The 18,607-nt window shown below is 38.8% G+C and overlaps 2 protein-coding genes across 6 annotated transcripts in view; one reads left to right on the plus strand and one right to left on the minus strand.

Annotated features, from left to right (window-relative positions):
• Positions 1-18,607, minus strand: part of LOC120453525 (disintegrin and metalloproteinase domain-containing protein 10) — an 84,536-nt gene that overhangs the window by 32,302 nt on the left and 33,627 nt on the right. The window lies entirely within an intron of this gene.
• LOC120453799 (sialin) lies at positions 7,885-9,567 on the plus strand. The gene has a single exon (XM_039638714.1). The coding sequence runs from the start codon at positions 8,077-8,079 to the stop codon at positions 9,520-9,522; it is 1,446 nt and encodes a 481-aa protein (XP_039494648.1). The 5' UTR covers positions 7,885-8,076; the 3' UTR covers positions 9,523-9,567.

Below are 18,607 nucleotides of genomic sequence, written 5' to 3' on the forward strand. Positions count from 1 at the left end.
TTGACCACAGGATAGTTTGGGCCATGGGCATGCATATCGATAGATAGCGCCCCAGGCCAAGCTGTCAGTTCGTTCCAGTAGAGGCGGCAGTTGCATAAACTGGCCAATAATCCCCCAGACTGAACCGAAAGGGAGTCAGGACTCAACTCAGGATGGGCAATAACTTGGCAGCCAACTAAGGCCGACCAGGACAACAGAGAGGGCCATTAGTTGGCCAAGTCGTAGGAAAAGCGCCTTAAAGGCTACAGCCAAATCAGCAGTAACAAGAACAACAGGGGGTGAAAAAGTTTTCCAAGTAATGCATTTCAAGTAATTTCACTTGCTACCCAATACACAGGCCAACTTTGTGTGCAAACTTAAAAACCAAAGCCAGTCAACTTTCCAAAAAAGACATTGCCAGCAACAAAAATCCATCAGATGAACAACGAATTTTGGAAGTGTGCGATGGGTCACGACTTTCTGAGCTTCTGAACTGGGTCAAAACAATATGTTACTCCATTAAAACGTTTTCACTGCAGTTTGAAAATGTCCCTTTAATAATAATTTTGACTTATTTAAAAATATTTCTTTAGTACCTGCTCTCAAAGTTATTTTAATAACCATTTGTGTAACTCTTAAGTAACAATTATATTTAAATACTTGCTTTTAATTGTTTTATTTTTTGAATTAGCACTCTTCATTATTAACTTTAAGATGATTTTAGTGCATCCTAACTTTTCAAGTCGTAAGTGTTTCACGAAATTTGTATGTGTTTCATAGTCGAGAGTGCACTTGACATTTCTGTACCCACATACCCTTCAACTTTTTTTTTACAAACGCAGATGACTTGTGCGAGTCCTGTTGGCTTTGTTGTCTGTTTGCATACAATGGGCCAGATTGCAGATAGGCTAAGGAATGCTGACAATGCCGAATGCTTATTGAGCGAGATTTAAAAATATGTATGGGTATGAAAAATAATTTTTTATCTTCGTAACGCTTCGGTGAAAAGCAACCAGTCGGACGGTCTGAAAAAGATATTGCGAATATGGAGGGTACACGTCCAACGGCCAATATGTCAACATGTCAACTTTCAAGGAGTTCTAAAATTATTAAAGTGATAAATTATATTTATTGCTCAGCAACAAATATTTCAGAGGTCAATTCTATAATCAATTGCACATATCTATGTTTCCCTGCAACAGAGAAATGCAAGGAAGACAGGCAGTGGACAATGTCCTAAATTTTGAATTTAATTTATTGCAGTTTATCTAGAAACAAGCAGAATAAATAGCCTGAATATAATGAATAAAATGTGTAGGTAAAGGCAAGACAACTAACAGCAGCACATCAACAAGGATGTCAATGCTTACTAGAACTCCAATTACCATGCAATATCAACAGAAGATATGAAAGGGATTTCCACAAGTCAGTTGTATCCAAGACGATATCCTTGTTGCCAGAAATTTGAACATTTAATTTGATTTTGCAAACTAGCCAGCAGCAAAATGCTGAATAGTGCCAGGCGCACACACGTCTGTGAATATTTAATGCATTTTTTCCTCATCTTCTCCTTTGGTTTGCAATAGCAAAACTATTTGTTATCAACTGCTAATTTTCCGTCATTTGTATTAATTTTCGTATGTTATAAATAACCATATTGTTTATTGTTTTAACTGTTTGTTTTAAATGTCATTTATTCCAATCGAGTTATTTAAAACGAACAAGCTCTCCTAATAGATGGCAATAAAAAAGCTAAGACAACAAAGAAACTTCTAACATGCCTATTTTTCACTGCTCAAAGGCATCATTGTGATGGCTGATGGCCTTTGGATTGGCACATAATCAGCATTGTTATACACCAGAATTCCTCAAGTGATGAAAATATTTCAACTGACCCTTGCACACATTTAATTTTGGCCGCCTTTTCGGCCGTGCGTCCAAAAATGCGGGTCAGTAGATAGCGGCCAAAAGAAGAAAGAAAGCGAGTAAAAATAATCATAAATTGTTAACAAAGCACACGCCCCACACATTCATTCATTTTTTTGTTTTTTCTGTCAGTCGAGGCCTTTTAAGCCGCTTCGTTAGCTGCTGTTGGGGGCAACGTTTAAAGTAACTTTGACCCTTTAGTTGTTAGCCTGGAGGTTTGAGTTTGTTGGCAATTTTTGTTTTTAGAGGGAGATTTTGTATATGTTTTGGCCCGAACCAAACCGCAAAGGGGCCAGCAGTTGAAGGGGGTGGGGATCTGGCCAACAGACAGACGTCGACCGCCACACACACACACACAAACAAACCATTGGGCTTAACTTATGGATTATGGGCGTGCCCTGTTCTGCGGTGAAACAACTAAAGTGTAGTCTACATTTGGGCGTTCGAAAACAAGGGCGCGTAAAAACCGAAGTCAACGTCAAAATGGCATTAGCACCCAAGTGTGTAAGTCTGTGTATGGGTTTTGTGTGTTAGCTGCGGTTACAGCAACTGAGTTGTGGATGCTCCGGCTCGCTCGTCTTTCAAAGAATTTTTTCTTTTTGTGCCTCTTTAGCCCTGAAAGCTTCTCATTAGGTAAGTGAAAGGAAATGGAAATTGGACCGGAAAGGAAGATTTTTCCACTAAGCTAAGCACTGCGTAACCTAGCACGTATGAACAGAAAATAAGTTCGTCTAAGAAAAGTGGATTATGGCGTTGGGCAAAGCACCTAATAATGCATAATGCGATGGCACTTAACAAATAATGCAAATATGCCCATTTGGTATGCTTTAAAATAAGTAAAGAGTATATTAAAACACCTTTATTAGTGTTACGTAAATAGTTAAACAATATTCTTGAATATGTTTGCCATAAAAGGAACCATATTCCGAATTCTTGACCCGCATTCGCCTTGTGCGATTTTCCCTCTTAAAAGAGTAGCCGCAAATGCTAAAATTAATAGGCCAAAGCACCAGGGTAATTTTTGCATAACAAATTAACTTGAAGTAGCACTCTGCCGCCACTAACGGCACAAAGCTAATCCACTTTGGCTGAAGGAGGCCAAAGCTGGTCGAGATAGCTATATAATTAATGTCCAGGCAGGTTCAAATTAAGGCACATTAAAAACTGCGAGTATATGAAGCAAGGAGAAGCGAAACAAAAAAAAAAACACCTTTGCGTTCTAAACTAATTGAAACAAGCTGTAAAGTAATTTGAACTATGGCATGCCCTCGATCGAACCATATTCATACGACGAGAATGGCAGGGAAAAGAAAACTAAAAAATCGCGTTAAATGCACAGAAAAAAAAGGGAAAAGAATCAGAAAAGTTTCCTGAACGGAGCGACAACATTCATTCGCAGGACATCGAGAGGATGTCGGACGTGGCCATTGTTCATCGGCTGTCGACGCCAATCATTCAACTGATTAGTTTGATTTTGCCGCTGCGCTATTTCCGTAGACAAAGGCGAAAGACAATACCAACTGATGTGTCAGTAATTTGGATGGACGAAGCTCCGAATAAAAGGTCCTACCGGACTTCAGCGGATATGACCACTGGGATGCCAATGGGATACCACCGGGAATACACCCACTCCACCTGAAAACCGTTGTTCACTAATTGCTTCACCAGTTCACATTTTCCGGAGGATACTGTCGCATCTATATAATTTTTGTAGTTCGCTTAATTATACCCGTTACTCGTAGAGTAAAAGGGTATACTAGATTCGTTGAAAAGTATGTAACAGGCAGAAGGAAGCGTTTCCGACCATATAAAGTATATATATTCTTGATCAGGATCAATAGCCGAGTCGATTTGGCCATGTCCGTCTGTCCGTCCGTCTGTCTGTCCGTCTGTCCGTCTGTCCGTCTGTCCGTATGAACGTCGAGATCTCAGGAACTACAAAAGCTAGAAAGTTGACATTAAGCATACAGACTCCAGGGACATAGACGCAGCGCAAGTTTGTCGAATCATGCTGCCACGCCCACTCTAACGCCCACAAACCGCCCAAAACTGCCACGCCCACACTTTTGAAAAATGTTTTGATATTTTTTCATTTTTGTATTGGTGTTGTAAATTTCTATCGATTTGTCAAAAAAAATTTTGCCACGCCCACTCTAACGCCCACAAACCGCCCAAAGCTGCCACACCCACACTTTTGAAAAATGTTTTGAAATTTTTTCATTTTTGTATTAGTCTTGTAAATTTTTATCGATTTGCAAAAAAACTTTTTGCCACGCCCACTCTAACGCCCACAAACCGCCCAAAGCTGCCACGCCCACACTTTTGAAAAATGTTTTGATATTTTTTCATTTTTATATTGGTCTTGTAAATTTCTATCGATTTGCCAAAAAACTTTCTGCCACGCCCACTATAACGCCTACAAACCGCCAAAAATTGTGTTTAAGACTCTCCTTCTCCCTTCCACTAGCTGAGTAACGGGTATCAGATAGTCGGGGAACTCGACTATAGCGTTCTCTCTTGTTAAATTATCGATTGGGCTATAAATGGGCAGGCAGTGAAAGAAAAAGGAGCGTAAGATAAATTTATTGGAAATTAACAAGATATTTATCGATTACCCATTCATTAGCTATTCAAATAGGCCGGCCAGCCCTTGAAAACTAAAGAGCTCTTTGAACTGGCCGTAAATACAAATACTCCGCAAAATCCAAAACCAGACATTGCAGCTCATAAACCCAAATTTTAATGAGCTTCGAAACCGCAAAAGGAAAACACACAATCACTATAACCACTGGTGCTGCCAACTAAATCTATTGAGTGCAACCAAATCTTTTGAGATGTGGGCAAACAAACTCAAATAAGAAAATAATTATGGATGTTTGGTGATTTTAGTAGAATTCCTGACCAGAGAAATGATTGGATCTCAGACAAGTGGTAAATTATAATTATAATTAAGCAATCGAACCAATTTACTATTAAACCAATTTTCGGTTCAAGTACATAGATGCTTATAGATAATTGAATAATGTTCCGAAAGCTTGTTGAGTTTCCAAATTAGTAGGCAAACATTGCTCCTATATAAACAATTTCATGGGAAACCACTCGCTTGTTTTCTACCATCAAATTAGTCATACCTACATTAACACCACATTTATTGTAAACTATGATTTGCTTCAAGGAGTTGTGTCAGTGCTCAAACGACTGGCATTTCATGAATAAACCATTCAACCATACCAATAAGTATAGTACTATTGTAAGCTAAAGCATGTTGCCTAAGAATATCAAAGTATATAAAGTACATAATAATCGACTTCGATTTAAGCTAAAGTTGTCATCTAAGTGGCACAAGAAGTATCCGAAGAATGGACGATGGGCCAAAAACTTGAAAGTGGCAGCTGCGAAACTATTTAATAGTTGCACGTTGCAATACTTATCAGCCAAGTGAAAAGCAACAAAAAGCTCTGCCCAACTATGTTGCAAGAATATCGGGCAACAATGTGACATGCAACGAAATTGTTGAGCATACGCATTACAAGCCTCGCAGCCATGCCAACTACCCAAAACTGAGCCAACCAAAATGCCTTTCAATCACAAAAGTGAAGAATTTCCGCAGGCCAAGGACGAGAGGAACTAACCAACAAGACTCCTGCGATTGAACTGGCAAAATATGCTGGTTGTTAAAATGTTAGTGAGCGAGAGCCAAATAGCAAACTTGCATAAGGAAACATTCACCCAGCAGCAAAAATAGTATGAAAACAGAATAAAAATAATAACTTTTTGCCATTTTTTCCCCCATCTCGCTGTTGAAACAAAAGGATACTGACAGAGTAGTGACATGGAAAGGCATGAATAAAGTTTAAAATACTGTCAGGCGAAGCAAATGGTTGGATATATACACATAATAACATAAAGAAAAAGTTTCATTTGTTCACAAAAATATGATGAACAGTGATGTCAAACGTTGTACATGAAAAACGCAAGCACACACATTTATAAATTCGACCAAGTTGACTTTACTTTCCGCAGGACATTAATGCTAAATTCCCCTAAAGTTAATTAAAATCTACAGCAAGATATACAAATATTAAAATAATCCACTGATTTATGTGTACATTAATTTGGTATCTAAACAAATTTTTGTTTTCGCGTTGTTTGGTCACAGTCCAATCTGCAACAAAATACGCTGTTAACTCAATGATTACTATGCAAAACAAAACAATAAACAAACTGTAATTTTTTAGTCGGATAAAAAAATTGTATTTCTGTTTTTCTTCCATAATTTGTAACATTTCTTGTGAGTGACGCATTTAATAATGAACTTTAAATAACATGAAAAATGTATGCTACCTCATAAAATATTTCTTCTCTCATAGACTTTTGCTGTCATGCATTTTTTTATCGCGGACCTTGCTCAACGTCAGTTACTGGCCATTCAGTGGGTGGCAAAAGTGGGCTGAGATGGTTGGGGCCTCCAGAGAGGCGAAATACGCTCGGAATTATTTAAGAATTTTTTTCGTTAGAGCTTACCCGCTTAAAGTGGGTCACTGTATGTAGTATAAAATTCAGGATTGACAACGGCAACGATCCTATTGACATTTTAACTTAACAATCCCATTTTATTTTCTGATTTTTAGGATTAAGTCAAAACAATAGCTGTACTGACATTCAATATTTAAAGTGAGTATATAGTAAAAAATCTACAGAAATCTACAAAAGCAAAGCCAATATTGATTGAGTTTGGTCAAGTTTTTTTTTAAAAGGATGTGTAAACTGGAAAATGGTGCATACAAAACTAAAATATTTTAAGAAATAACTTGTAAGATGTGTAATTCCATCCATATATGTATATAAAAGCAATTATGCAACACGTTTTCTTGTTCCCATTCCAAAAGACTGTCAATTATTACTGGTTAGCAACGACGTTTGACCTCAAACGCAAGTAAAAACTAAAAATTAATATAATACTGCACTGCACTGAGAACTAACCTGACCTGCATTTCTGGACTAGAATGGATAAAACCTGACGCAGCTACAACGGAAGTCGAAACGGAAATGAACAAAAAATGCTTGCAACAGGGGGGCAGAACCGTGGGTGATTGAAAGCATAAGCACCAAAGCGGATAGCAGGAAAAACTTTTTCACAAAAGTAAGCTAACTTAGACATGAAAACAAACAAACAGAACAATTCCAGTCAACGCAAAACCGTTACCAAGCCAAACCGAACCAAACCGTACCAAAGCGAGACAAAATGAACCACGACGATCCGTACTGAACTGAACAAACCCTAGGTAAAAGTTTTTGGCCCTTCGCACTCTATAGGTAAACACAAAGCACTTGGGCGGGGCAAAAGTTGAACGGGAGTACGAGGTTCTGAGAATGGAATTGAAAATGAAAGACAACTTGACGGCGACTTCATTTCATGATTAAGTTGCCCATATCGATTTCCTTTCAACAGACTTTATGATGATGAAAATGGAAGCCCTTCTTCGCTCTTCTTCTTCGGTTAGGCCACCGCAAGGACCTGCGCCTGCGGTTGTCAAAACCCACCGAACTCCCGTCCTTCTCAACCATTGCCACATGCACACATGTGACTGACTCACTTACATCCAAAACAATAGATGACGACGACGAGGACGAGGGCGAAGCAGAAGAAACTGAAAAGGTTGCAAAACATACATAAATTGTGAGAGAAATGTAATTGTTAGGGACATCTTGGGACCGCTCTGTATAGCCAAGTAGTCGGGTAAACAAGAAGAAAAAACCCACAGATGGTGCAAGGAAACAGGATGTGGGTTATTCCAAGGCCACATACTACACATATGGTTGATGTGCTGAGCTAAGTGCTTAGAGGTGCCAAAATATATAGTAAAACCTATTTAAACCATATTATTGTAGCTATTTATAAAAATATGCGCTCAGACATCACAACACAAAAATAGATAGCCTAACATTTGAATTTCACTCAAACCACTTTTCTATACATTCAATACAGTTTTTACGTTGAGTAACAATACATTTATAAAATGTTTAAAAAATTTTAGTTTTCTTGACCGTGTTAAGTGTGCAAAACTGCGTACAATTAGTTTATAGTTTTTTAATCCAAATTGCGTGCAAGTCAAATAAATCGGTTTCGTACGTAAATTTTAGTAGTATATAAAAACGCAAGTCCTCTAAATGGCGGATGTGAATGAGCAGCCTGAATGGGGAATAAAGCTGTCCAAATACTTTATAATTCCCCAACGATGGATTCTGGCCATTATGGGATTCTTTGCCATTTTTAATGCGTACACCATGCGGATATGTCTATCTCAGGCCATCACAGTACTTGTGGTGAAGAAGAATTACTCTGTTTTCCATACCGAAGCGATCTGTGAACCGGATGGAGATTCTGAATCCAAGGATACGTTGGAAGGAGGCGACTATGATTGGTCGCAGGAGAAACAGGGTCTTATCCTGGCCTCTTTCTACATTGGCTATATTGTCACCCATTTGCCCGGTGGCATTTTGGCTGACAAATTTGGCGGAAAGTGGACTCTGAGTCTTGGAATCTTTTTCACGGCACTTTTTACATTGCTCACACCGGTCTGCATTATCTATGGCGGTGGCGATGCTTTAATTGTGCTTCGCGTCTTAATGGGACTTGGTGAAGGAACCACTTTTCCGGCCCTCAGCGTTTTGCTAGCCAACTGGGTACCGGCAACAGAGCGCGGAATGCTGGGAGCCCTCGTACTCGGTGGTGGACAGATGGGTAGCATAGCTGGTAACATTATTTCTGGATATATACTAGACTCCATGGACTGGCCATGGGTATTCTATGTTTTCGCGATAATCGCACTTGTCTGGTTTGTCCTATTCACGGTGTTGTGCTTTAGTAGTCCATACACGCATCCATACATCAAGCCAGAAGAACGCGCTTTCTTATCACAGGAGATACCGCCACCGGATAAGAACAAGCCGAAGACACCATGGTTTGCCATATTCACAAACGTACCCATGTGGGCACTGATCAGTGCTCAAATCGGACACGATTGGGGTTTCTATATAATGGTCTCCTACCTGCCAAAGTATATGGCAGATGTGCTGCGGTTCTCGATAAAGTCGAATGGCCTCTACTCCTCACTGCCCTACGTTACCATGTGGGTCCTGTCGCTAGCCAGCGGCTGTGTGGCCGATCAAATGATCAAGCGCAACTGCATGAGCACCACGAACACGCGCAAACTCATGACAGGATTGGCCGCCTTTGGACCGGCTGTCTTCATGGTCGCTGCATCCTATGCTGGCTGTGATCGGGCCCTGGTCGTTGCTCTATTTACAATCACCATGGGTCTAATGGGCACCTACTATGCTGGCATGAAACTCACGCCACTGGACATGAGCCCCAATTATGCCGGAACTCTGATGGCCATTACCAATGGCATTGGTGCGATTACGGGTGTGGTATCGCCTTACTTGGTGGGTGTAATGACACCGAATGCCACCCTCTTGGAGTGGCGAATGGTGTTTTGGGTCGCGTTCGCCGTTCTCATCGTCACGGCGATTGTCTATTGCATTTGGGCATCCGGTGAGGTGCAGCCCTTCAATGATGGCACCAATTCAAACAAGAAGAAGGAAGCAGCATAAATTTGAGCTTGATTAAACGTGGATTTCTTACTTATGGACTTAAAATGTAATGTGTTTTAAATAATGCTTGTTGATCTAGGGTAGGCTTCTGTATGCCATTGAGCAAAGTTTACACTGTTTCCTTAAAGTCATTACATTTGCGTTCTATGCTGAAATATAAACTAAATGAGCGAGGACATAACTGAAACCGTGGTTATGGGTAACCATGAATTGCAAATTTCAAATGACAACAGTGACACAAAAAAAAGCAAAAAATTCATAATTTATATTTACATTATAGCAAATATTTCCGTAGTCGCAAAAACCACACAACAGTTGAACAATTACCAAGAAAAAAGTATCTGCACTTTACTATTTCCCTGTAGAATTCACTTACAGTTTATGTTCATTTTCCAAATGCACTACACCAAAAGAAATAAAATAATACTTTAGTCGACTAAGAAGTTTTAGCTAACAAGAAATCATGTGATTTATTCATATAAACATACGAAGAAAATGCATTTAAATAATGTGTTTGAATAAACGACGCTCTTATCGTAGTACTTTTTTTTTTTAATGGGCATTATATGGTTCATTATTTACACTGTGTCCAATTTAGGTTTTAGAATGCATTTATTTATTGTTTCGCGTTAATAATGCGATATTTGCAGGCCATGCTTTCGTGCTGGCCAATGAACCGCATTCCACACCCTTTTATCCATTCGTTTAAGCGCTTCATTTGTAGTCAACACGAAAATTAAATAAATTATTTATGCATTCATTTCGTTCGACAACGCATGAAATATTTTGTGTGCTTGGTCAGCCGGCCATGATGTTTGCCGTGCAACTCTTTATATCGATTTAATTGTGAGCAGATTTCGATTCTTTTGCGGTGGCGTGAGCAATTAATAAATAATTTCCGGTTTGATGTACATGCAACACATGACACAGAGCGATTTCCACCGCTCCTTGGCCCGAATAGCCCAGCAGCTCGACCCACCAAACTCGATTTAGATGTCTCTTAAATAAATGGCTTTTAGTCATCGGTCAACCAACCATGACATTTTGGTTTATTTACTTTTCCTTAACTTGAGCCAAACTAGCTTCTGCAGCAAATCAACAGCTTAAACAGACTCAAAGTTAAAGATTATGCCTTTTTTGTGCTTGAAATAGTTCTGATTAGTTGGAAAATGTAATATATATACATTTCGATTATTTGTTTTTAGTATACTTATATTTTTTTTTTGCCAAATTTTACTCAGTAAATGGATTCTATTTATGCATTTACAGTTCTGTTTTACCAGTCCAAACACCATCAAAGGAAAAGCAAATTACCTGAAAATATAAAGAAAAATTCTAATTAGTTAAGTGCTTTTGTATTATTGTTAGAAGATGTAAGACACTTTCAAAGTGGTTATCAGGGAGAACATGCTACCTGAGGGAAAGCCATCGAGTGCCATAAAAATATCATTGCCTACTTCTGTGGACACCTGAATTATGCTCTCGGCTCTCGACTGTCAACTAAAAGGCCATAAAATTTGTCTTTAAATACCCGAATTCACATTATAAATTTTACCTTGCCCAGTGAACACACCTTCGCACTTGGGCCACTTGGGGCGGTTAGATCGTTAGAAGCAAGTTTAACTACCAACTTCCCCCCCCCAAAAAAAAAGGACAAAATGTAAAAGCCGAACGAAGATTCAAGAGACACAGCCAAAAAAGCGTGGAAAGTCACACATAAAGGACACAAGCTCAGTCAGCCGGATAGAAAAAGGTAATAAATAAACAACACCTATAAAGGGGATTTAAGAAATTCGAAAGGAAACGTAAGTAAGGTTATATACATGCAATTTTCTCTAGCTATTTCTTTTTTATATTTTTTGCAAATGTACGAATCTGCTAGTACAAAAGTACATGTTATATATATATATGCAAAGATAGGTACATATATTAATATGCACGTATAAAGCCAAAGAAAATAAATACCAATGGAACAAGCTCAAAGCCGCTTTAGCCGAAATAACAAATGTCTATGCAATTTGTTTTAGGGCCAACACGAAAACAGTAATATATGTGCATACATGATTCCGAGCGAGAAAAGTGAAAATCTACCGCTCAAAAAGGTGGCGCTGGCCCCAAAGGTGAGTTTTGAAGCAATTTCTTTTCATTTTCAATTTTCCTTTGGCTTTTTTCCCTCCTTTAAACAAAGGGCGCAAACAGGGACGCGAAAATTGCAGACTGGCTGCCCCAGGTGCCGGTTGGGGAAAAGTGCAAACAATTGCAGGCCAGGAAAACCTGGCGCAGCGTTCAGAAGTATGCAATGCAAAAGAGTACGTCTGAAATTGAAAGGCTGTTCGTCAGACTATGGGCGTGGCCTGCCATTCCCAGCGAGTTTTGGGCGTGAAATGTGTGAAAGGATAATGCCGCCAGCGCAGAAAAGAATTATTGCGCCTTCTTTCAAATGGTTCATTCGGCGGGAGGAAGTCCGGAAAGCTTCAACGAAAGGTAAAAAGTGAGCGGGAAATAAGAATCTTTCAAGGAGCTAGGAAAGTCAATTTGGGGATGAAACGCAAGCTCGTCAGTGCAAATATTCTATTTCCCACATATAACGTTCTTTACGTTATCTACCAGTAAAGCTTTTAAACCTCAATTCATTTCAATTTCAAGCGAGATCTATCAAGTCAAGCCGAACACTCAGACTAACAAATTAACTTCCAAACTTCTATTCTCCTGTTAGATTTTGATTAGACATATCTGCAGTTTAAAACAGAAAAAAAAACAGTATTACTTGCATTGCAGTAAATTCCTTTAGGTCTGATATCAACAGTCTTAAAATAATAAATCAAGGAATTCTTCAAGTCGGTCCATGCAATTTCCCACTGAAAGAACAGCCCTCGGTTGATAGCTTGCCAAGGAAGATGTGCTTGCTCAACAGTTTGCTCTGCCATTAAACTATCGCCTCATTGTTGGCCCGCTCTTCCTCTTCTTTAGAGCAAACAGAGGAGCTGAGGGCTGAATGCGCGTTGGCCTTTATCTGCCCTGCATATCAAATGAGCCAAGACGGCGAAAGGAGCTGGAGCCGAGGGACTTGGACGCGTCGCAGCTCCAGTTTACGGCATTTCTTTAGCTCCATCTTGATAATGACCAGTGACCCCAATATGAAACCAAGAGTCACCCCACACACACTTTCACTTCCTGTGCCACAGACCACAACTCCTGCCTCCTACCTCAACCGCCCCGCCCACTTGCGCAAATGGGCACAGAAGTGTGCAAAAGGATTCTCTTGGCAACACTTTCGCTACCATGCATGCATTTAATGTACATTTTTCACACTAAACACGTGCATAAATCATCACGGGGCCTAAAGCTCAACTTTAGCTCAAGGCTAAGTTTGTTGCTGCTGCCTCATTCTTTTTCCGTAGTAATGTCACCTGCACATTGAGGCCAGGCCAGATGAATAAAGCCGACTGAGGAGCTCCCACAAAGGTAACTCCCTTTGCAGACAGAGAAACATGCTGTTTTCTAGTTATAGATGTTCTCAATATTAAAGAGCTCTTTTCTAAATAAATTTAAATGAATCTAACATAAGTCTTAAGCAGGATGAATGATAGTAACTAACCTCTTTTCAAGAAATACAATTTGGTTAAATAAATAGGCCTTTAAAAACATTTTTTTTATCCCTAACTTAATAGGGGAAACATAATTTGGTATAAAGTGCTATTCGTAATTACATTATTTTGCGATTTATTCAAATGCTTGCGTGACTCTTAATGCAAACTAAAAAAATAAGAACCAGAACGTGTATATGTGGATATAGAAATGAGTATAATAGAGGTTTTTAAGTATATTACTAATTAAACTGTTCAATGATCCTTTTCTTTGTTCCAGTGCATGGAATTGCATGGAAAATAATAATTATAATGCACAGGCGGCAACCTGGCAGAATGTCACACACCCAGGACACTTGTCCTGATTATGTGGCATCGCAGCAGCAGCATAACCACCAAAGGACAGTCACAGTTGGTGGTTGCAACCAGCAGCTGCAACTTGCAATATTGCAGTTGCCCTGCATTTCGTGCTCCTCCTGGCAAACATTTGTTGTGACAGACTGGTCCTCCCATGGCCATGGGGAGGGAAAGGGGATTGGATATGCGACGCGAAGGGATGCGGTATTGTGGGCATGGGAGATTGCATGTTGAGGCCCTTAGCCATTTAAATTTATGTCTATTTGTGTTGGCGTCTGGCAGTTTCCCAGGGATATCGTCTAGCCCTAAAGGGGTTTGTGTTCGTCCTTAATGATACTCAAAATTGTTATCTGGGCGTTAATGTGTTTATCGGTACATTTATGCTAAATGTCGAGCTCTCTATTAATTTATACATTTTCTGTATATGGCTTTTAAATGCCATTTTAGCAAGTACTTGCTTACTATTAAAAATGCTTTTTCCAGCACTTTGACTGTAAAAAATTATTTTTAAGCCAATTTGTTCTCTGCTATAGACAAAAACTCTTAAAATATCTGATTTTCACAAAAAACTCATTAGCCAAATCCTTGGGAATTATGTTTACCTAAAATAAATTAAAAAACTTTTATACTTGAGTGGCCAAACATCTGGGACCGTTGCTGCCAAAAAATTAAAACCTTCTGCCGGCAAAAAACTTAAAACTTTAATTAGCCACTCCAAAGTTGAAAGGATCCCACGAACAGAGGCTGTAAGATTTTTGGTAACTATGCTTTTGTTTTATTTTTGTAGCTTAGCAAGCACTTAAGCACTAGAATACACTTTGAAATAATTAGGGGCATTAGCCATCAAGTAATTTTAAAAATTAATCAGCTAACAGACGAGTACATGTGCTCATTTAGGAACAGACTGTACGGCATGGTGATAAAGTACAAGAACCCAATTAGCACTTAACACATAGGAGCAAACAGTTGGGTAAATAAATGGTAACAGAAGCTCAATTGATGGCCGGAGCACGTGTCCTGGCATCACGTTAAATGTTTTCAGCAGAAGTAAAGGGAAAGACTTTCAATTTCCAAGGCAGCCAAAAAGCCAGACATCAGCGAAAAAGGCAGCAGGCAACTTGGAAACTAGCACAAGGACGTGTGCCAAAGCGCCGCACAAACAGCCAAAGGAACACACTCACAAAGAGCCATATATACTGGAATGTACAGATATATATATATATATATATATATATATATATATACATATGAAGTAAGAAAGGGCATACGATTCGCTTAACCCACCATCACTTCATCCTTCAGCCTATTTGGTCCTCAGCGAAAATCTAAGCGCTCAAGTGGCGCACGTGCTGTGCGCGAAATCAATATTTGCACCCAGTAGAAAAGAAATAAAAGTTTTTGGCAGTGGATCGTATTGGCAGATATAGGGACTACCTACTCTTCAGGGAGAACTGGGCCAGAAGATTTATTTCCTTATTAGCCTTTGCGAGTTAAGTAATAAGGTAAATTCCAATGGGTAATCAAAATACAAAAGTTTGCCAAAACGTTTAAATTGTGTTGTCGATCGATGGCCATCCGAGATTTTTTGATTAAAAACTTGCTAATTTTTCAAATATACACATTTTCTCATTTAACTCAATTTGGTCATTATTCAAATTGGGTTACATTTCAAATTTGATTTAATTCAAGAAAATGGAGCACAGAGAACCGCGTCACTTGACCAGTGAATTTCGCCTAGGAAACTGAATGCAGCCATGGGGAAAATCAAGTGGAAAACGTATATTGGGAAAATCAACTATTGGCAGGCAGCTGTCAGCTGCAACCAAACGGGAAAAGCACAAGGAGCTGGAGGAATAAAAAAAACGAGACAGAAGAGTTGGTTGCTCAAACAAGGAAAACAAAGGAAGGAAAACGTTCAAGGCTTCAGTCCAAAAGGGAAAACTGTCTAGAAAAGCAACTTCTCTTCAAACAAGAGGCTCCTGCGTAGGACAAGGAGTAGGAAAGCCATAGTGGAGCTTATAAAAACATTACATCATAAGCATTTTTGCCGGAGAATGAGGCAAAAATATCGCGAGTATCCTCTCCGACTGTCTGTCTGGTCATGACGCCACAACTTCTGACAGTGAAATGCGCTTCTGGCAAAATATTTGCCAAAATCTAATAAATTACACGCAGTCGCAAGCAAACAAAAGCACTGCGAGGTCTGTTTGAGCACTTAGCCAGACGTGGCATTCCCTGAAGATGGAATTTAATTTATACTCGCGGACTGACAGAATGTCATTCTGTATCCGAAACTAGAGCTTATTCGCTCTTAAAATAGCTCCACTATTTAATCAGCCCTCGAGTCTCTCACCTTTTAATATGATTATTGCTTGCGCGCCAGACATTCTATGCAGTAAATACTTTGTGTGCTTGGATTTAAGACCATCAAGGCATGAATCACTATAATTAGATTAAAGCTAGTTAGTTTGTCGAAAGAAGTTTGAAAAACTTGAAGGGGGAATTTCAGTAATTAAAAACTTGAAAGTGAATAAACTTTCCATATGAAAAGAAAACACTGAAAAGGATTCATAACTTGACTGAAAACAAAAAGTAAGTAACAAAGTAATTAAAATATAATATAATACATTGTTCATTAGTTTGAGTTAGTCAATATTCTGCACAAAACAGATAAACTCCTGATTCCAAACTTTTTAAGTTGCAACTTGACTTCCAGCAATCAATTCATGCACCCATTGAACCGAAAAGTTTGACGTAGAGAAAAACATGCTGGTCCAACTTCAACTCATCTCTGTCAATATTTCATAATGTTTATTTCTATGAACAAGTTGCGAGCATCTGTAGTCAAACTTGTCGCTCAGTTTAATTCAAACAGCACAACGAACTTCTGGCTCATTAAGCATATTTTCTACTTCTTCCTCGCTATTTTGTTATTATAAAAGTTGATGGTTCAAATGCTGGCAGCTTTATGATGTTTCAAAGGTTATTAGTTTGGATGAAAGTTTTGTCTAGCCACTGTATCTTTTGCCCAGCAGTCACTATCGTCATCTTCGTCATTCGTTTCGTCCTGGCCAAGGACAAAGTTTGCACAACATACATATAAATATGCATGTAGAGAGAAATATATATGCAAATTGTTTTGTGATTTTACAAGGTGGCAGCGCGCGGTTTTCGGCAATATGTTTTGAAATGCCAAAACTTTTCAACAGCATTAATTTGCTAGACTTTTGAACAGGCCCAACAAGTCCGAAAGTTAGCAATAGTGTTTCGTTCAATTAGAATGCGACTGCCTCGATGCCCGAAAAGTTTACCAGATGAGTTACTAATATGTTAATAACACTCGCATTAATTGGACGTGTTTCACTTACAATATATTCACGAGTGTAAATGCCGAGATGCGTTAAGTGAGTTAACTGGAAATGGAACGCGAACAGGAAACTTTTTTAATTGGGAAAAGTTTCAAGGAAAGGGTTCCCTGAAGTTGACTAAGTGCAACATGACGCGAAGTAGGTGATGTGGAGCCGGTCTGGCCTGGCCCTTTCGCCAATCGAAAAAGTCACAGCAAGTATTTTCAATTATAAAACTTCGACAGCCAGCACCTTTTGTGAATGACTCTTCAAAGTAATTATAAATGTTTGCTTTTCGTGAATGGAACAGTTTTTTGTGGACGTTCAATTAATTGAAATCGAATATGACTAACAGCATTTATTCAGATTAAACAGCCACATATGTTTTTCTGATATTCATATTTTTTAATAATAGCTCCACATACAGGGACTTTTTAATTATAAGCTTCCATTCCCTTAACTGCTATAAAGGTTGAAAAACATGGCCCGAAACTTTCTAATTACACAGATTTATTTGCATACCGTAAACTTACCAAAACTAGGCTTCATTTAACTAACGATTTTGCCGCTTTAACCGTAGCAAGTCATCCACACCCCACCACCCACCGAAAACCACATCCACATTCAGATCCACTTGGCAGGCGGACCAAAAAGCAGAGCCACATCATGTCAAGTACAAAATTGCCTTCACCACTTGAGAAACTTTATGCCGTTCTTCGAGTGCAACATAAATTGCCAACAGTTAGGCGGGGAACTGGTCAAACTCAACGAGACTTGTAATTAAAAGTAGTTCCCCAAAAAAGTAAATTAGGAAAAAGTGGGATAATTAAAAAGTTGGCAGGCTTAGGAAGACATCGAACATTTTATGTAATTATTTTCAAGTGGTTTCCAACGAACTAATTTTTAATCACAAATGTTTCAGTTTAGGTTATGATAAGTTATGTATAATTATTATTTTAACTTGAAACCAAGTTAATGGAGTTGTCAGTAAAGAGCAAAGAATACTATGGACTTATACTGTCGGATTTTGAGGGAAAGAAAAACAGTTAATTACTAAGACTTTCGATTTGCTTGTCATATATTTTTTCTTTGTTAATTTACACATACGTGTGATATATTTCTTGTTGGCTTAACAAAAAAGGCGTTGACTGTGTAAGCACTGAGTGAAGCTGCCTCAGCGAAGTTTAGTCGCTTTTTGTCCGTTTAAAGTAGGGTGAAGACATTAGCTTAGCAGCAACTACTAACTAGGAGTAAAATGTAATATGAAGCAACAAATAAACAACAACCAAAAGCTCGTCTAACAAATAAGCTTAGAAAAAATATTACCGAATTTAAATTCACTTCTCGTTTGCAGCCATATTTTTAAAAAATAAAGTTTAAGCTAAAGGAAATAATGTTGGACTTAGAAACAGCTTTTTCATCATTGATTTATTATTGGCTAACATTTTAGTGTTGAAAGGTTACTCAAAAAGAAAGGGTATAAACATGATCGGTAAGGGCCGTAGTTTTTCCCGCTTTTGTTGTTTGTTGTGGGTGTCGAAGCGCATGATGGCTGAAAGCATGTAAGAGTGTGTATTGTGAGCTTAAAGTACGAGAAACTGGGTTAATAATGTCATTTGCTGCACTGGAGGGCACAACAGCGATGCTGGGTTGGTAACAACACCACGAACATGAGCCCTGAGCGTTTGGGCATTAGAATTTAAAGCGTTCCATTTAACATCGAATGCCATAAGAGCAACCTTTGTTGCAAGTTTTCCGGCTGTCATGGGAATTTCCCATTTGCTTGTTTCTATT

Source organism: Drosophila santomea, chromosome 2L, assembly GCF_016746245.2.
Source record: "Drosophila santomea strain STO CAGO 1482 chromosome 2L, Prin_Dsan_1.1, whole genome shotgun sequence".
NCBI lineage: Eukaryota > Metazoa > Arthropoda > Insecta > Diptera > Drosophilidae > Drosophila > Drosophila santomea.